Source organism: Canis aureus, chromosome 1, assembly GCF_053574225.1.
Source record: "Canis aureus isolate CA01 chromosome 1, VMU_Caureus_v.1.0, whole genome shotgun sequence".
NCBI lineage: Eukaryota > Metazoa > Chordata > Mammalia > Carnivora > Canidae > Canis > Canis aureus.
The window spans coordinates 36,146,233-36,164,042 of record NC_135611.1 but is presented as its reverse complement, the minus strand read 5'-3'; the positions used below and the strand labels follow the sequence as shown (position 1 = coordinate 36,164,042).

At 41.9% G+C, this 17,810-nt stretch overlaps 1 protein-coding gene across 15 annotated transcripts in view; it reads right to left on the bottom strand.

The window, feature by feature from the left end:
* Positions 1–12,903: 12,903 nt before the first annotated feature.
* Positions 12,904–17,810, bottom strand: part of STX11 (syntaxin 11) — a 44,885-nt gene continuing 39,978 nt past the window's right edge. For 11 of the 15 annotated variants that reach the window (XM_077895768.1, XM_077895776.1, XM_077895783.1 and 8 more), the window contains one exon: positions 12,904–14,903. In XM_077895768.1, coding sequence (XP_077751894.1) covers positions 14,035–14,903 — 869 coding nt within the window. In that variant the 3' untranslated portion in view covers positions 12,904–14,034. Of the gene's footprint in view, positions 14,904–15,897; positions 15,974–17,810 lie in introns of all 15 variants that reach the window. The other 4 variants (XM_077895795.1, XM_077895787.1, XM_077895800.1 and 1 more) reach the window with 1 other exon arrangement.

Sequence of the window (17,810 nt, the reverse complement as noted above, 5' to 3'; positions counted from 1 at the left end):
GCATTTCCCTGATGATTAGTGATATTGAGCAACTTTTCATTAGACTGTTGACCATTGGTACATCTTCCTTGGAAAAGTGTCTATTGAGATCTTCTGCCCAGTTTTCACCAGATTATTTGATTTTTTTTGGTGTTGAATCATACAAATTCTTTATATATTTTGGATATAACCCCTTCGTAACTATATCATTTGCAAATATCTTCTCCCATTCAGTAGATTGCCTCATCACTGTGCAAAAGCTTATAATTTTGGTATAGTCACAACAGTTTAATTCTGCTTTTGTTTTCCTTGCCTGAGGAGACATATCTAGAAAAATGTTTCTACTACCAATGTCAGAAAAATGATTGCCTATATTTTCTTCTAGGAGTTTTATAAATTCTAGTCTTGCACTTAGGTCTTTAATCTACTTTGACTTTATTTTTATGTATGGTATAATAAAGTGGTCCAATTTCATTCTTTTGCACACAGCTGTCCAGTTTTCCCAGCACCATTTATTGAAGATACTGTCTTTTCTCCATTGCATATTTTGCCTCCTTTATCATAGATTAATTGGCAGTAAAAGCATAGGTTTATTTCTGGGCTCTCTGTTCAGTTCATTGATCTATGTGTCTATCTTTGTGCCAATACCATATTGTTTTGATTGCTACAACATCAGTATAACACCCTCTTATTTCAATATCAGTTAAATGCTTCAACATCCAGGTTACTTTAAAACCCATTTTTTATCTCAATTATATTATGAAGAAATATAGCACAGATTTTCATTATTATTTAAATTAGTGATCATAACATGTTATCACTAAATAGCGTCAACACTAGGATATATCCACTCATCTGAAGGTGAGCATGCAAAGCCATCTGTTTGCTTACATTGGGGATTACCACATACTTGCCAGACACTTTTAGATACCTGAGCATGCTATTCTTCTGGATTTCAAAAACAGAGTTGGTGGCTAAGCATGTGTGAAGTTAACCAACCTTGACTCTCTCCCAAAATTGTGCCGAAGCTCTTTCAGACAGCTCTGGGCCATAGATACATAAAGACATGAGAGGAGACAGGGGACATGGGACAACGACCATGGGAAGAAAGCTTGTATCCCCTGTGCCTCCTATCTCCCAGCTATCCAGGAGTCAACTACTGAGAAGGCTCAGTGGGAATTTTGCCAGGCACTCAGCTTGTTTCACTGGGGCTCTTTACTCCCTTCTCCCCTCTTTTCCATCTCATCTTTTGTTTTCCAACTTTATTAGAGACTAATTTTGTTTGATGGAGCACTCCAACAGTGCTTCACTGTGAGAACCGTTGTACATGTGTTACTTCATTTCATTCATTTTATCTAATTTCCTTCATTCCTATTTTAGTTCTTGAGCCTTTAAGTGTTCAGCTTTTATCTTGTCTTCCCCACATTGTCTTTATATTTCCATTAAGAATATTATTGCATTTTCATTCTTTTGAATGTTTCCTTATTTCTAGTTTAGTTGAGAATTTTTTGACTCTATGTTTGTATTTTTATTTTATTTTACATATGGTAGCTTTAATTTTTTATTTTATAGTTAAATGTGACCATTGGATCTTTTAACAGCTTGTTTTCACTACATGTGTAGTTTAGCCCTTATATTTTAATTTCTACATTTTAGTTTTTCTTAATTTTCTCCCTTCCTTGTGTTATTTTACTTTAAAGTTTTCATTTGTCCTTAGGAATATTTCTTTTTTTTTACTCTTAATTTAAAAAAAATTTTTTTATTTATTCATGATAGAGAGAGAGAGAGAGAGGCAGAGACACAGGAGGATGGAGAAGCAGGCTCCATGCCTGGAGCCTGACGTGGAATGCGATCCTGGGACTCCAGGATCACGCCCTGGGCCAAAGGTAGGCGCTAAACTGCTGAGCCACCCAGGGATCCCAGGAATATTTCTTCTACTTTGTGTTTTTGGCTAGAGAAAAATAGCCTTGGGAAGAGGCAGTAAGGAAAGAAAGGCTACATCCTCAGTCTCCATGGGCTTCACACCAAGGAGAAGGTCAATCTAACAAAAGGCTGGGTCTTCCTGCACTTACTCAGAATGGGGGGCTCAGATTAAACTGGTTAGATTTAATTTTACTTTCTAAGACTTTATTTACTTGAGAGAGAGTGAGAACATGCACACAAGCAGGGAGAGGGGAAAGGAGGGGAAGTGGAAGAGGCAGAAGGAGAGACAGACAACCCCCTGAGCAGGGAGCCGATAGGAGGCTTGATCTCAGGATACTGAGATCATGACCTGAGCCGAAGGCAGACACTTAAGTGACTGAGCCACCCAGCTGCCCCTAAACTGGTTAGATGTTATAGGGCAGGGTCAGCTTAGAGAATGCCAAGCAAGGTGATACCCAGATTATATATCTGATAAATGTGGATGACCATATAATTTGTCATCCAAACCCAGACAACTTGTGAAAATGAAAAAAGGAGCTATTAAATATGATGCTGGGATACCAGGCTTGCAGAAACTGTCCTGGGTAGTTTATGTATGTAAAAGAAATATGTGTAAAAGTTCAAACCCAAATTAATTAATATCACATCTGCACCTGGTAGACTATTTAAGATTTATTTATTTATTTATTTATTTATTTATTTATTTATTTATTTGAGAGAGAGAGAGAGAGTGAGCATGCGAGTGAGTTGAAGGAGGGGCAGAGGGAGAGAATCTCAAGCAGACTCCCCACTGAGCACAGAGACAGAGACCGGCTGGGGCTCAATCTCTGGACCCCAAGATCACAACCTAAGTGGAAACCCAGAGTTGGATGCTTAACCAACTGCACCACCCAGGCGCCCCTAGGCATTTATTGAGTGATCAACTACGATAACATGAAGGATTATATCAATTTAAATATAAATAAAAATACAATTCCTGTATGTGAAACACTTTCATACTAGGTCAGTTAAGAAAGTCCAGACAGAAAAAAAAAAAAGAAAGAAAGAAAAGAAAAGAGAAAAGAAAAGAAAAGAAAAGAAAAGAAAAGAAAGAAAAGAAAAGAAAAGAAAAGAAAAGAAAAGAAAAGAAAAGAAAAGAAAAGAAAAGAAAAGAAAAGAAAAGAAAAGAAAATCCAGACAGGGGGCACCTGGGTGGCTCAGAGGTTGAGGTCATGAACCTGGGGTCCTGGGATCAAGTCCTGCATCGGGCTCCCGGTGAGGAACCTGCTTCTTCCTCTGCCTATGTCACTGTGTCTCTCATGAATAAATTAATAAAATCTTAAAAAAAAAAAAAGGAAAGTCCAGACAGGAAATTGTAGCAGCCTTCGCACCACACCTCAAGTACCTGGTGTGCATTTTGGATTACACAAATCACAAATATTATTCTCTCACTCTCTCTCTTTCTTTTTAGTATTGGCAACAATTTAAATTTCATTTCACATGGTTATAGAGAGTGAAGGTAATTCTGATGTTTTGCCTCTAGATCTGGGAAGATAATGATTCCATTAACCGAAGGAGGTCCATAGGGAAGGAGAGAATGCTGAGTCTCAGGAATCCGTGGAATATTCAAGAAGGGAAGGCAAGCAGACAGTAGGGTATTAAAATCTGGAGCTCAGGTGACAGATCTAGGCTACGGATAGAGATTGTTGAGTAAATGGCTTAGGCAAATACCACACTGTCATGGTACAGGCCAGAAGTGCAAGGAGAGGGGTAGCCCCACAATGATATCCATGTCGTCTTGCATCATCCCATGGTATCCTTTGCAGGACCAAACTGGATACATTATGAGGTGAGTCCCACTGCTCAAAAATAATACTTTTCAAAGGTGAGAATAAGAGCAGTCTTACAAGCAGAAGGAAGAGTCTAGCTTGGATGCCAATTGCTCAGGGAGGTTGCCTACTTAATGCTGACAGCGCTAGGGGCCCTTGGGTGAAGCTGAGACTGTGTATTTGCTCTTTGTTAGGCAAACTAAAGGGAGCTGCTGGAGCCGTCAGTGGTCAGTCTTCTCTCCACAAAGTTTTGGAAATCACCACTGTGAGACAGCAAGGCCTTGGGATGGATGATATTGCCCACAAAGGATGTATAGAGAAGAGAGAGTCAAGGGCAGATTTCTAGGCCATTTCTCATGTCAGTGTGGGGCTAACTCATTTGACCCAAGATCCTGAAACAGATATGAGATAACTGTGTTTTTATGCTACTAAGCACTGGGGAGCAACGATTGCCCTCCTCCTTTTTCTTAGTGGCCTTAACCACATGGGATGATTTATTAAGGTTGTGTGGTGTGCATGTGCAGCAGTGGAGAAGGCAAATACTGTCAACCAGTCCACACAGGGTATGCGGCCTTTGGCAAATTATTGCCTGTTTCTCCTGTCAAATAAATCAAAGGAGTTGGTAATATAAATCTAAATGCATGAATTTTTCCTTTTGTTTTTGCAATATAGTTTAAGGAGGTAATTCAGTTGTTCAATTGCTGTGTGAGATATCTTTAATTACATAAGTTTTCATTTGAGGTAGAGACTGCAAGTATCAACTTTGTTTTTCAGACCGTGAAAATTTCAGAACTGGAAATATATATTTTTACTTTTCTTCTGAATGAAAAAGCAGACCAAGCAAAGAAACAATAAATTAAATGGCTTTAATAGTATCCTTCTCTTTCAGTTTTATTTTTTGTTAAACAACGACACCATAGTAGGATGAAGAAAGGGTTGGAAATTATATTATATTCTATCAAACTGTGAGAATGGGCAGATATTTTTCTTTTTTTTTTTTACCAAAAAATAATAATAACAGGAAAAGAAATCAATATGCAAATTAATATAAAGGCATTGGTTTATCATAAATCTACAAAGACCTTGAGGTGTTGAGAAATTTCCAAAATTTTCATCCCACTTACCACATTGAATTTAAGCCCCCAAAAATTATATTAGAGAGTAAGTACACAATCTTACCAAGCTGTACTCATAAGGCCTACATGGAGGAAAAAAAGAAAGCCTACCCAACCTCTTGTTGTAACCATTGCCAACCAAGTAAGTCTTTGACTTGTAATTTCTCTTTTTTAGTACATCGATGAAGATTAACCGGGTTAGTTCACAGGAAAATCTACTTTTTTGTATTTTTAGTTTCCCCCTTCTAAATTTTGGTCCACTTTGACACGCCCCCCCAATTCCACTCTGCACTTTCGGATGTCCACAGTTCTCTTGCTTTCTGACTCACCTCCTATTAAGAAGGGGTCATCCTTTCTCCCTTTCTTTTTATTTTCAATCTAAAACTCATTCACCCTTCTAGATAATTCCTTCCAAAAATATTTCCTATAAACCTCTTTGTCTCTTGTCGAGAAGGGAAGGGTTGCTCTATACCACGTTCACATCCCCCAGAGCATGTTCTTCTGCTGGTCCGTTTTAGCACTGAAACTTAGCAGCATGAAGAAAGGCAACTTTTGCTAATTTAACTTTTTGGAAATGTGAACTTGTTGCAGAGTTACTTCAAATATTGATAATAGCCAACACGGGGTGCCAAGCCCCAGAAGCTCCCTTGATGATGAGTTATCACATTAAAAGAGCAGGCACTTTCTTCCATTTCCCAGACAGCTTTACTTTCTCCTAGGTGAGTACATGTTTTAACATCTTGCCACTTTGTAGCATTTCTGGTTTGACAGGTTTCTTCCATGAACCCCATTACAAAATAGGGATGTAGATTATGAAGACAAGTCGTGCTGCCTCAGGTCGGCCCCTTTAAGGGCGCATTAGACCAGGGCAAGCCACAGGGCAGGGCAAAAGAATGAACTAGTTAAACATTCCTAGCTGCAAGAGGAATTCCTGCCTGTGTCACAGAAGGGTAAATAATTTCTTTTTTATCTGGGGGTGACATTCCTTGTATATCCTGTCTACCCCTGGAGATTCTCTTCATGATTTGGTCCCCAACTGTGTTTAGAAAGAGCTGGAGCACCAGCTGCCGTCAGCTGGAAGGCACCTTGGGCCTGCAGCATTACATGTGCCAGGCCCACTTCAGTGGGGGCAGAGCTACAGATAAAAGGAAGGGCAGTTTAGGGTCATTGCAGTCTTTCCTTGGTCTTCAACTCTTGCAGGGAAAGGAGTGGCCTTGCTCTTATTTCTCTCATGGAACACGTGCAGTTGAACATTTTTGTACTGAATAAGCACTATCGGCCCCTAGGCAGTCTGTATGTATATGTTTCCTAAAATACTTGGGAGAATGGATGGAGGCCTCTCAGGGCATCCTCAGACATAGAGAGACCTCAGGGATTGAGGACAGTTCAGGACTGATGTCCAAAGCCATCACCCTGAAACAGCCTTTCATGCCTAGGAGCCAGGAACTAGGTATTTCACAGCAATTACCCTACTAGATGCCGCAGAAGAGAGGTATGTGTATAGTTGAAACTCAAACCGATACATTTTGTCCCCCAATTTAAAAAATAATCTTTGTTTTCTATGACTGGAAGAATAAAAAGAAAATAATTCCCTCCCAATGAAATGTAGTTTTACAAGTTTCTTTGCATCCAACTGGAGTCTGTACCTTTAATAAAACTCTGCCTGGAAACATTGATTCCTGTCTGGGGGTTTGCCCCTGGTTCTGCTGGCTTTGCTCAGTGACTCAGACCTTCATTGTCTCTCTGCACAGCCCTTTCAGATTGACCATTCTCTTGGAGAAGCTGTTTCTTCCTAATGCAGTTTTTTTTCCAATCTTATCTCTCGCCTTTGGCCAAGTTCTATCCCTACTCCCAGGACATTGCCCACCCCACCCCCCACCGGGGGCCCAGCACCTGTGCAGACCCTCCACTGGGCAGGGAGACTTGATATTGGGCTTTATGCCGTAAAATACATTTTTATTTAAAAACATTTTTTAAAAGATTTTATCTATTTATTCACGATAGATATATACAGAAAGAGAGGCAGAGACACAGGCAGAGGGAGAAGCAGGCTCCATGCCAGGAGCCTGATGCGGGACTCAATCCCAGGACTCCAGGATCGCGTCCTGAGCCAAAGGCAGGCGCCAAACCGCTGAGCCACCCAGGGATCCCCTAAAAACATTTTTTAAAATATTTATTTATTTGAGAGAGAGAGAGCGAGAGCTAGCGTAAGTGGGGGAGGGGCAGAGGGAGAGAAAAAAATCCTCAAGCAGACTTCCGCTGAGCATGGAGCCTGACTCAGGGCTTGATCCCAGGACCCTGAGATCATGACCTGAGTAGAAACAGAGTCCACCACTCAACCAACTGAGCCCCAATACATTTTTTAAAGGTATACACAAAGTCATCCATAACAGAAAGCAGACTGAATATTTCTGTTTCTGCATTTAGACCACAAATATTTGAATACTATGAAGCCAAAGATACCATACAACACACTAAGATCAAAGAATAATTAAGGTGCTATTGTCTGCCCTTAAAAATCAAAATGCAGCCTAGCAGAGGAAGCACAGGTAGCTGGGTGAAGAGAAGGGCAAACTGGCCGGAGGAATGCACTGCACAGATGCACCAGCGCAGCTGAGGGCTGGGTGCTAGAAGCCATGCATTTCTACCCAGGCCCTGGCCGCCCTCCACAATGCAGCGCTGCAGGGACCCGAAGGCAGGCGTGATTTTCTCTCCATTTCTCTCTAACACTTCTCCCTGAACAGAAGTTTTGCATGTTTCATCCCTTCCTGGAATCAGGCTTCTCAGAGCACCTGGACTAACACAGGAGACAAATCCTGGGAAGTTGTCCAGGTAGAGGAACAGCCCACAGGGATGGCAAGAGCTGGAGAAGAATGTGGATGGGACCAACAGTGGGAGGGGTGAGGCTGAAGAAGCTGGTGGGGCTGGAATCCTTAGGCCAACAGCAAGGGGCAACCGTCAGAAGCTAAGCCGACTAAGGACACGAACTGGTGAATGAAGAAACAAAATGCAGCCACATATCCAAGGGAGTATTATTCAGCCATAAAAAGGAAAAAAGTTCTGACACAGGTTACAACATGGATGAACCTTGAGGACATTACGCTAAGGGAAATTATCCAGTCACAAAAGGACAGATACTATATATGACTCCACTTACATGAGGCACATAGAGTAGTCGACTCATGGAGACAGAAGATAGAAGGGTTGTTGCCAGGGGCTGAGAGGAGGGGGCAATGGGGACATGTTGTGTAATGGGTACAAAGTTTCAATTTTGCCCGATGAGGAGAGTTCTGGAGATTGGGGGCACAACAACAACTTCATACTACTGAATTGGATACTTTAAAATGATTAAAAGGGTAAATATTATGCTATATATACTTTACCACAATTAAAAAATAATCCCAGCATAGCATAGTAATGACAAAAAGAAAGAAGAAAGAAAAGAAAGAAAGAAAGAAAGAAAGAAAGAAAGAAAGAAAGAAAGAAAGAAAGAAGAAAGAAAAAAGAAAAAGCGCTATGACTGTAATATAGAAATTGAATTAAGGCGGCAAAACTAGAAACCAGAGACTAGTTAGAAGCTCCTAAAGTAACTGAGGCAGGAAGGGATGATTGTCTGGCCTGGGCAGGTGGCCATGTGTGTAAGAGAAGTATGTGAATTCCAGGGGAGGCAAAGTGGGACAGAGACAGGGGCTGCAGCAGGGTGCCGGTTTGGTCTGTGGGGTAGAAAGTGATGGATGGTGTCACCTGCAGGATAGGATGAGCAGGAGGCACTGGGTACAGGGAAGATGGCAGGGACCCTAGCATTAGAAGCTCTGGTGGGACATCTAACTACAAATGTTTGCTGGTGGTTGGATGTACAGACTTCAGCCTCAGTTGAAAAATCAGGGCTGTAGGTACAGATCTGGAAACCATTAGCGTTTAGAAAGGTGGCATCTGAAAACTTCAGAGTGAAAGAAATAGCTCAGGGAAGTTGGCCTTGGATGAAGACTTCACAATGAAGGCTGGGAAGAGGGAGAGACACCTGTAAAGGAGATGAAGAAGAGGGAGCTAAAGGTAGGAGAAAAAAAATGCAGAGCCAGAAGCCAAGGGAAGAGCTGGTTTTGCTAATGTTACAGAGATCAGTCAAGGAAAATGCATATTCCCTTCATGCAATTTATGCTCCTAGATTGATGACAGTGTGAATGTGCAGAGAGAAGCTTAGCAATATGAGAGTAAGAAACAGACTCACAAATACATAACTTTGTCAACTATTAGAGGACTGCATTCTCAGTTCCCACCTCTTAGAAAAAATGAAACAGTAATACTACTTCACAGGATTACCATGGGGGGGGTGGGAAATGAGATCAAAGCACCCTCTAAACTGACAGGTGTTACACCAGTGGGTTTCATTGTCTACCTGTTGTGAGATGGGATGACTTTTGAGCGAAGTGTGGTCAGATTGAGGGTAGTGCCAGCAGTGTACAGAAGTGGAAGATCAGGGTGAAAAAAACAGCCAGAAAAACTTGCAGATGGACAGCAGTCAGGTTGCAGAATCAGAGCAAGCAAACAAACAGAAACAAGACCATCGGGTGGGAAGGTGTAAAATCCACACACGCAGTAAACAAAACAAAGAAGCAGAGAGGGGATGAGTATAGAACAGCTGTGAGGCACCATCCATCTGCAAGAACACTCAGAAAACAGGCACTACGCCGCAGCCAGTGAGCTTTGATAGGTGTGGATATTGACTCATTCCTTCTTCTTTCCCTGCCTCAGTCCATAACAGATTTATGGTGGCTTAGAACAAATCCCCAGGTGTGAATACAAGATCTGCAGGAGGTAACAGGAAAGGGGAGGGGGAGCATAACTGGAGACCACACTTACAAAGTGTAAAGATCCTGACATAGAAATTTCAAAACAAATGCATTGCATGTGTGTTCCTGTGAAATGGCTCTGAGAGCTTCTCTGTTTGGGAAGCAAATCGAAGTACATGCAAATAGCTGGGCCCATCTGAAAACAGAGAGATAAGGAGACAGATATTAATGTTCATGCTCTGTTATTTGTATCTACTACAGAATATTATGGGATACCTGGATTCAGAGGGAAGGATATGTCTAAAGAGGGGCTGTAAGTAAGACCCTGAATATGTAGAGATAGGTATAGATCAGGAAAAATGGAAGAGGTCAAGAAGTGGCTAAATGATGCTTATAATTAAAATGGGGGTATAAAAATACTTTCAAAATAAATATCAAGAATTAGAGGGGCACCTGTGTGGGTTGCTCAGTCGGTTAAGTGTCCGACTCTTGATCTCAGCTCAGGTCTTGATCACATGGTTGTGAGTTCAAGCCCTGTATCCACGCCCAGCGTGGAGCCTACTTAAAAAAAGAAAAAAAGAATTAGAAAATTATAGTGTTGGGGAGTTGTTTCTAACTTCTTAGTTTTTCGGGTATCACTGGTTTAAAAGCATCCTATGGAGTCTCACCCAGATCATCAGGTCAGAAAGCTTTCTTTCTTACCAGTATATATATATAATCTTCAAAACAAAAGCTTCCAGTATACAAGGCCATCTCATCCTTCCCCTATAACACATGTTGGTAATAAAGATGCTCAATATTTAATGATGGTGAGGTTGCATTCTAGATCCTATTAATTTTGTTTCTAATAGCCCCAATTTATTAATTGCAAGGATTTTCAATTCTGGCTATCAAAAGCAAGTCAACTGTTATTTCTATTGCAATTGGATGTTTCAGACTATCATCCTGATTACAAATGAGTGAACTGCATGCTCTATACCTTGTGTATTTCAGACAAGAGTGGAAATATGTCTGATGGTGGAAAATAGAATGGTGGGATTTATACATAAAATCCAAGACTACAGTTACCATATTTTATTATTTTTAAGCCATACACAATCTTCAGTAGTTTCTTGTCAAGATAGGAATTTATATCGTAGAGCCTGAAAAATATGTGCATGTGACATTCAGTTGTAAAGCACTGGGACTGTTTTTAAATAAATCTGAAACACAGGTGCAAGAAGAACACTGTTTTCTTTGGAAGATGTTATCTTGAAAGGCCATAAACTTACTCCTATGATGTCACAGTTCAAGCACTTGTGAATTATTGATCAGCTTTTTAAAAATTTGAACTCATTCTATCCTGGATACTGATGCATCCTAGGTGAGCATCTCTCTTGTTTCTGATATTTCTGGAGTTGTCACTGCATATAATCTGTGGCCGTGACTGTAAGGTTTGGCATTTAGCTAGTTAGAAAGAGTCACTGCATATGTCAAAATAGCATTAGAAAATGGATTTCCACCTCTAGCCCCTGAAGGATCTATTGTTCTTCATGACTGGTTCTTCCATTCTGTACATTAACTGATATTAGTGGATGAAATTAGTAGCTTTGCCACAAAATTTTCTTCTTGCCCAAGGTCAACTTTCAGAGTTTGCCAAGAGAGCATCGTGGGCTTGTAAAGCCAACTCTATAGCACCTCTTGGTGGCACTGGAGTACGCTTTCCAAAGAGAAAAGCCAGCATTTCACACACTGTCTGGCATGGCAGTCAGAGCCAGGAAGGGCCTCAGGGAAACAGGGCAGGATGTGGGAAAAGCCAACTGATCCCTTCCCTTTAGTCTGCTGTGACCTGGTCTCCAAACTGAACACTTTCTGGGACTTTCTGACTCACAGCTTGGGAAGATCAGAGGAAAATACTTGCCAAATTGAACAGAACAGCTGCTTCCTGTTTAACTGAGCGGAAAATCTAATACTTTTTCAGAACATGTTTGGATATAAAAAGAATAGAAATGCCACAGTGAAAATGTTTGTTGTTGTTGTTGTTGTAGAAAAATAAGCCCTAAAATTCAAAGAAGATAGGTCTTGGTTTCTTTATTCCATTTTATTAAAGACTATCAGCAGAAAAATAAGCATTTGTTTTTCCTCAGAAGTTAATAACTATGAACTTACTAAGTAACAGCTCAGTCTATCAAAAAGCTATGTAATAATAATAATAAACACAGGTGGCCTTTACTTCTTACAGCAACTAGATGAAGTAGGCCTTATTATGTCGATTTTACAGATAAGGAAATTGAGGCACAAACAGGTTAAGTACTGTGCCCAAATCATGCAGCTAGTATGTGGCAGAGTCAGGATTTAAACTGAACAGAGGTCATGAATTGGTGCTCTTAACTACTATGCAACACTCAAGAGAGTTACTAAAAAGCAGGAAGAAAAATTCTTACCTTGTCACAGGCAGCAGTTCACTAGTCTCTTACTAAATTAAAGTTGTCTTTACTTAATTGTCCAATGTGAAATGTGGAAAATTAAAAAATACACAGAGTGTGCAAACTCGTTTACTTTTATAACTGGTTCTAGGCAAAGAAAATGCTCTATGGGTTTAAAGACGTCAAATTCATGAACTCTTCTCTCTCAGGGAAACTAGCTCGTGGTCTATATTCGCAATATCACTTCTGTACAATGAAAGACCTAACAATGGAGCTGTGTGAAGACTTTTTCTTTTTAGGGTAAAGGAATTTGGTTAAAAGTGAAACATATCCATCGGGTTAGCTGAGAAAGAAATTGGGAGAAATCTGAGAGGAGCCAGGTGGAACTTGGCTTCCATAATTCTCATATTTAACCATGAAATTAAAATTAGGTGCAAGGCTAGATTTTCATGGCCACAAACAGGTTCATCAGTGAGTTTCAAAGAGTCCACATGCTCTTCTTTCCACTCCTTTTAAAATCTCACTGTTTGAAGGACTCAAGAACTTTGCTGAGTAAACTTGCTCATTTAGTAAATAATGACTGAAAATGGTTAACAGTTGACTCAGAAGGAAGACAGGAAATACGGTAATTGTGGGTAAGGGCGTCACAAAGTTTGCAAACAAAACCAAATCTCTAAAACCTGATGATTTGTGAACTACTGTAACTAACTCAGGAGAGAAAGCAGGACACCCACAAGTGAATTCTTTTTCATTTTTTCCCCTTCTATTCAGAGTTCCATCCAGATATTGCAGTCTCATGCAGCTAGTAGAAGAATTTTTAAGATTAATAACTGAAAAAGCAAATTAAGGTTTAAATGGTCAAGATATAAATACACAAAGGGGATATTATAATGTAATGTTTATTAGGCTGAATTGAAAAACATGATTATTTTATTTTAAATTACTCCATTTCAGTACATGAAAGGAATGGTCCCACAGTAAAACAAAAGTAGTATTTCCAAGAATGCTATTTTATTATCTCCAGTTCTTTATGCATTTTAGCCTTTAACATCTGTCTCTATCACCATAACCAACACAGAATGGTTCAAAATAGAACCGTGACTATGGAGATGGGAGTGAGATAAACTCAAAACAAGCAAACCAACACCAATGATCAGTAAAAAAGTGTTGCTGTTAATATTTATAGACCATAGTTACAAAAGTCCAGTCAAACCAATTGGTCATTATGTACATGTGTTAATATTAGTCCTTTACATTTATATAATTATGTGCATTTGTATTACATTTATGAAAAATATACAAAACATGGCTGACAATATACTTCAATTTGAATGGTTGCTCAAAACTCAGTGCTTAAAAGTATTTGGAAAAAATCCAAAATATACTGTGATGGGAGATACTAAAAGTGAAAGATATAAGGAAATAATGAGTTTGTTAAATGTGATTTTAGTAAGTAGGGGAGGTGAGCAGATAAAAGGTATACCTCTAGGCAGGAATCTCACAGGACAAGCCAGATGAAGAATCAGACATGGAAGAGGTACGGTTTTCTCCAAGATCAATGTCATGTGAACTTGAACAGAACCAAGGGACTTTCAGGATAAAGTAAATGAATTTAAGTCTTGATAATGCGTTCATACTATCCGCCAATACAGAACCGACTTCCTCCTAGAGTTTTGTTAGGAAGCAAGCCTTGGGCATCTAGCCTACAGCGAGCTTACAGCCTCAGGGTGCCGCGTGCCATATGACCTCGCACAACTCCGGCAGGTGTCTGTCCTCACTGAAGAGACACCGGATGGCATCCGCCACCTTCCCCAACACAAGCTGGGTTGGAATTCTCGCACCTCAAAATGCTTCTTGCTCTAAGGATAGAAGGCCCTAGACTTCTGGGGCAGCTCGCCCCTGTGCAGAGGTCCCCCAAATCCTCCCCGGTGCGCTTCCCGGCCACTCCCGTCAGGGGTGGGGTGGGGTGGGGTGGGGTGGGGTGCGGCGGGGTGCGGCGGCGGGGGCCCACCGGCTAGTTGAGGCAGGGGCAGCAGAAGCAGCAGAGGGTCCGGCAGGGGTTCTTCCTCGTGTACTGCACGGCCTTGCGCACCTGCACCTTGGCCTGGCCGGTGTAGTCGAGGGTCTTCTGCACGTTGAGCTCGATGACGTTCAAGGTGTCGGCCTGCTCCTCCACCAGCACCGCCATCTGCACGAAGAGCTTGCGCACCTCCTGGATGCGGCTCTCCAGGCGCAGCAGCTCGCGGTGGCGGCTCTCGATCTCGTTGAGGGCCGCCCGCGCCCCCTTCACGTCGGCCAGCAAATTCTCGGAGAACACGTCCCACTTGCCCTGCTCGATCATGTCCTCGATCTGGTCGTCCGAGACGTCCTTGCCCATGATCTCCAGCTGGCGCTGGATGCGGATCTTGCAGTTGTCGCGCTGCTTCACCTCGGCCTGGTTGTAGCCCTGCATGGCGTGCTGGAAGGTGCGCGTGAGCGCGTTGTACTGCGCCCGCGAGATGCGCGCCACCGCCGAGTGGGCGCCGTGCACCTCCTCGGCCTCCTCGCCCCGCGCCTTCAGGGCGCGCAGCTTGCGGTGGATGTTCTCGCTGCGGGCCTTGATGTCCTTGGCAATGGAGCTGGTGTCGTGCTTGATGCTGCTGAGGCGCCGAATGGACGTGAGGAAGCGGGTGTTCTGCTTTCCCAGCCGCTTCACGTCGGTCATCAGCTGCTGGTTTTCCTCCTGGAGGTCCTGGATGTCTCGGTACAAGGACTCCAGGATGTGGTCCGTCTCGAACACGACGTCCTCGTGGGGCGGGTCGAACTCCGCGTCCCTGGCTGGGAACTGCTGGTCATAGCTCTTGGTCAGCTCCAGCATCTCGGCCAGCCGGTCCTTCATCGTGCCTGCAAGGAGAGACCCGGTTAGACGCCTCCGGGGGCCAACTGCGGCGTAAAATAGAGAAACCTGTGCACGCGCTCCCGAGTCTTTGTTCTTTTTTTTTTTTTTTTTTTTTTTTAGGATTTTATTTATTTATTCATGAGAGACACAGAGAGAGAGGGGCAGAGACACAGGCAGAGGGAGAAGCAGGCTCCATGCAGGGAGCCCCACGTGGGACTCAATCCTGGGCCTCCAGGACCACACCCCGGGCTGAAGGCGGCGCTAAACCGCTGCGCCACCAGGGCTGCCCCCGAGTCTTTGTTCTTGGGTGCAGGCAACAATTCTAGGACATTTTGCTTACGAGAAAAGGACTAACGTGACCCAGGGGCGTGAACACAATTGTACTTCACAGCCCATAAGGCATCTGCAGCTCATTGTTACAGGCGCCCGGCACTCCATCAGCAATGTAAAATTTCAGATTGCATCAGGAACCAGTCACTCTTTCTTGCTTTATGCTTTGCAATAATCGCAAATCAAAAGAGGCACGTTAAAAGGAAAAAGGAGAAGACAATTTTTGGAAGGATAAAAATTTTTAAACGAGGACAGGACTGTGTGGGCCAGCTCTAACTGCTGTGTTTTTGTTTTGTTTTGTCTATTGCCGCAACTGGTGAGCATGCCCGGTCCCATGCAGTGTCACAGTTCTTAAAACAGTTACCATATATATCAATCATGGTTTAAAAATTCTTTCTCTCAAAAAGGTTATACAAGTAAAACATGCTTGAAGTTAAACAATGAAATAAAGACAAAAATCTAATGAGGAAGTATAATATTTGGACGTTGAAATTTCCTTGCTCTTCTGTTCATTATCTGTGATACAGACTTCAGTTTGAGTGCCTGTTTTGGGGGTGGGAGGAAATCTGAAAATATATTCTGACGGAAGATATTAAAAGTGAAAGAGATATAAAGTAGTTAAGTGTTTAATGTGATTTTAATAAGTAGGAGAAGTGAGCAGAAACATACCCATCTAGGCAGCAATCACATAGCAGAACCAGATGAAGAGTCAGAAATGAAAGGCGTTCAGTTTTTCCCAAGGTCCCTAGTGGCAAAAAGCATTAACTACTTAAGAAAAATTTTTAATAGAAAAAAAATTTTTAAAGATATTATTTATTTATTTGACAGAGAGAGAGAGAGAAAGCACAAGTACAGGGAGCAGCAGAGGGAGAGGGAGAAGCGGACTCCCGGCTGAGCAGGGAGCCTGACGCAAGGCTCAATTCCAGAACCCTGAGATTATGACCTGACCCGAAGGCAAACACTTAACCGACTGAGCCACCCAAGCACCCCTGGAAAATTTCAATTACACATAACCCTAGTAGCAGTAACAGAACATACTCCATTTAACCATCACACCGTAACAATAGTTGTACTTTTGTTGTTGTTGTTATGCACATGTTGGTATTTTATTCACATCTGAATGCTAAGCACCTTACTTAAATATACAATATTCATTTAAATGCATATGAAGGCTCTCAGATGCTGCCTAACCTCAGTTCCCAAGAAAGAGTCTGAAGCAAATTTTATGGGCCAACATATTATTACTAGTGATATAATCCCAGGGCCACCAAGGTGAGGCAGAAAACGGAAGTGAGGTGGGAAAGAATTGAGACAAGTACTAAGCAGGCTTCAGCGTCACAAGACAACAGTTGCTTAGTCTCACAAGAAGTCACCAGAAAGACCTGGAATAGTCCACAAGGATGAGAAAAAGGGAGTTATTTATTTATTGGTTCCTTCCTGTCTCCTGTCTTGTCAAATTTCATCCAATGGACATTAAAACCTCGGTACACTTTCAGGTTGTGTATTCCACATCCTCAGGGCAGCCACTGGGGAAACCAAGTCCTATGCCCATCGTGACCTGGTGCTTCTCTGAAACCAGACATAAAGGCACCTAAGCCTCTGTGGGTGCAGAGGTCACCCTGGAGCTGTGGCGGCCTCCAGCACAGCGGATGTTACGGAGGCCTTGCCAAAGTCTGGTCCTCACAGAAGGCTGAGAAAGATAGCAGTGTTAGGGGATGAGGTGACAGAGGAAGGAGCTGGGCTCTTGGTTCTTCTCTGATCAGACAGCCAAGAACTAGAGGGTAGTTGAGACTCAGCAAATCAGGGAGGAGTATAAACTGGAGGAGTATAAACTGGATCTGGATCAGATGTACACACCGATGAACACAGATACTACTTTTATAGTGGAATTGTGCATCTGTGTATACATTCAGGTGTTATCTGCAATATAGAATTCCCATGTTTTCATCAGGATGGTTCTTTTCTTTTCTTTTCTTTTTTAAGATTTTATTTATTTATTCATGAGAGACACAGAGAGAGGCAGAGACACAGACAGAGGAACAGGTTCCATGCAAGGATGCCCGACGTGGGATTCAATCCCGGGACTCCAGGATCACACCCTGGGCTGAAGGCAGGCGCTAAACCCTGAGCCATCCAGGGATCCCCCGATCAGGGTTGTTCTAATTTGTCTCTACATACGAAGTAAAATAATATTTTCTATGTCCACATTTTTTCCAGGGAAGTGAAAAACTTTCATTTTTAGTAGCATGTATATATGCCAAAATAATGAACATTTTCCCCTTACGCACAAGATTTTGTGGCTAGAAAGATTCTCTTTCTACTACATAATTTGTAGGAAAGAAGGAAAATATAGTAGCACTTAACGGATACTCAATCTATGAGGGATCTTAATCTCAAATTTAAAGCTTCTCTCAAGTTGAAGTAATTAATTTTATTTCACCATGAAATGCTGACAAGTTGGATTTAGTGATAAATGGCAAGTGGTGAAATATTAACCATGGCCTCTCATCTGCTATGATCATTATTTACATAAATTAAGCAGAGGTTTTATTCAAGATGATGATTTTTAACATCCTGCTTAA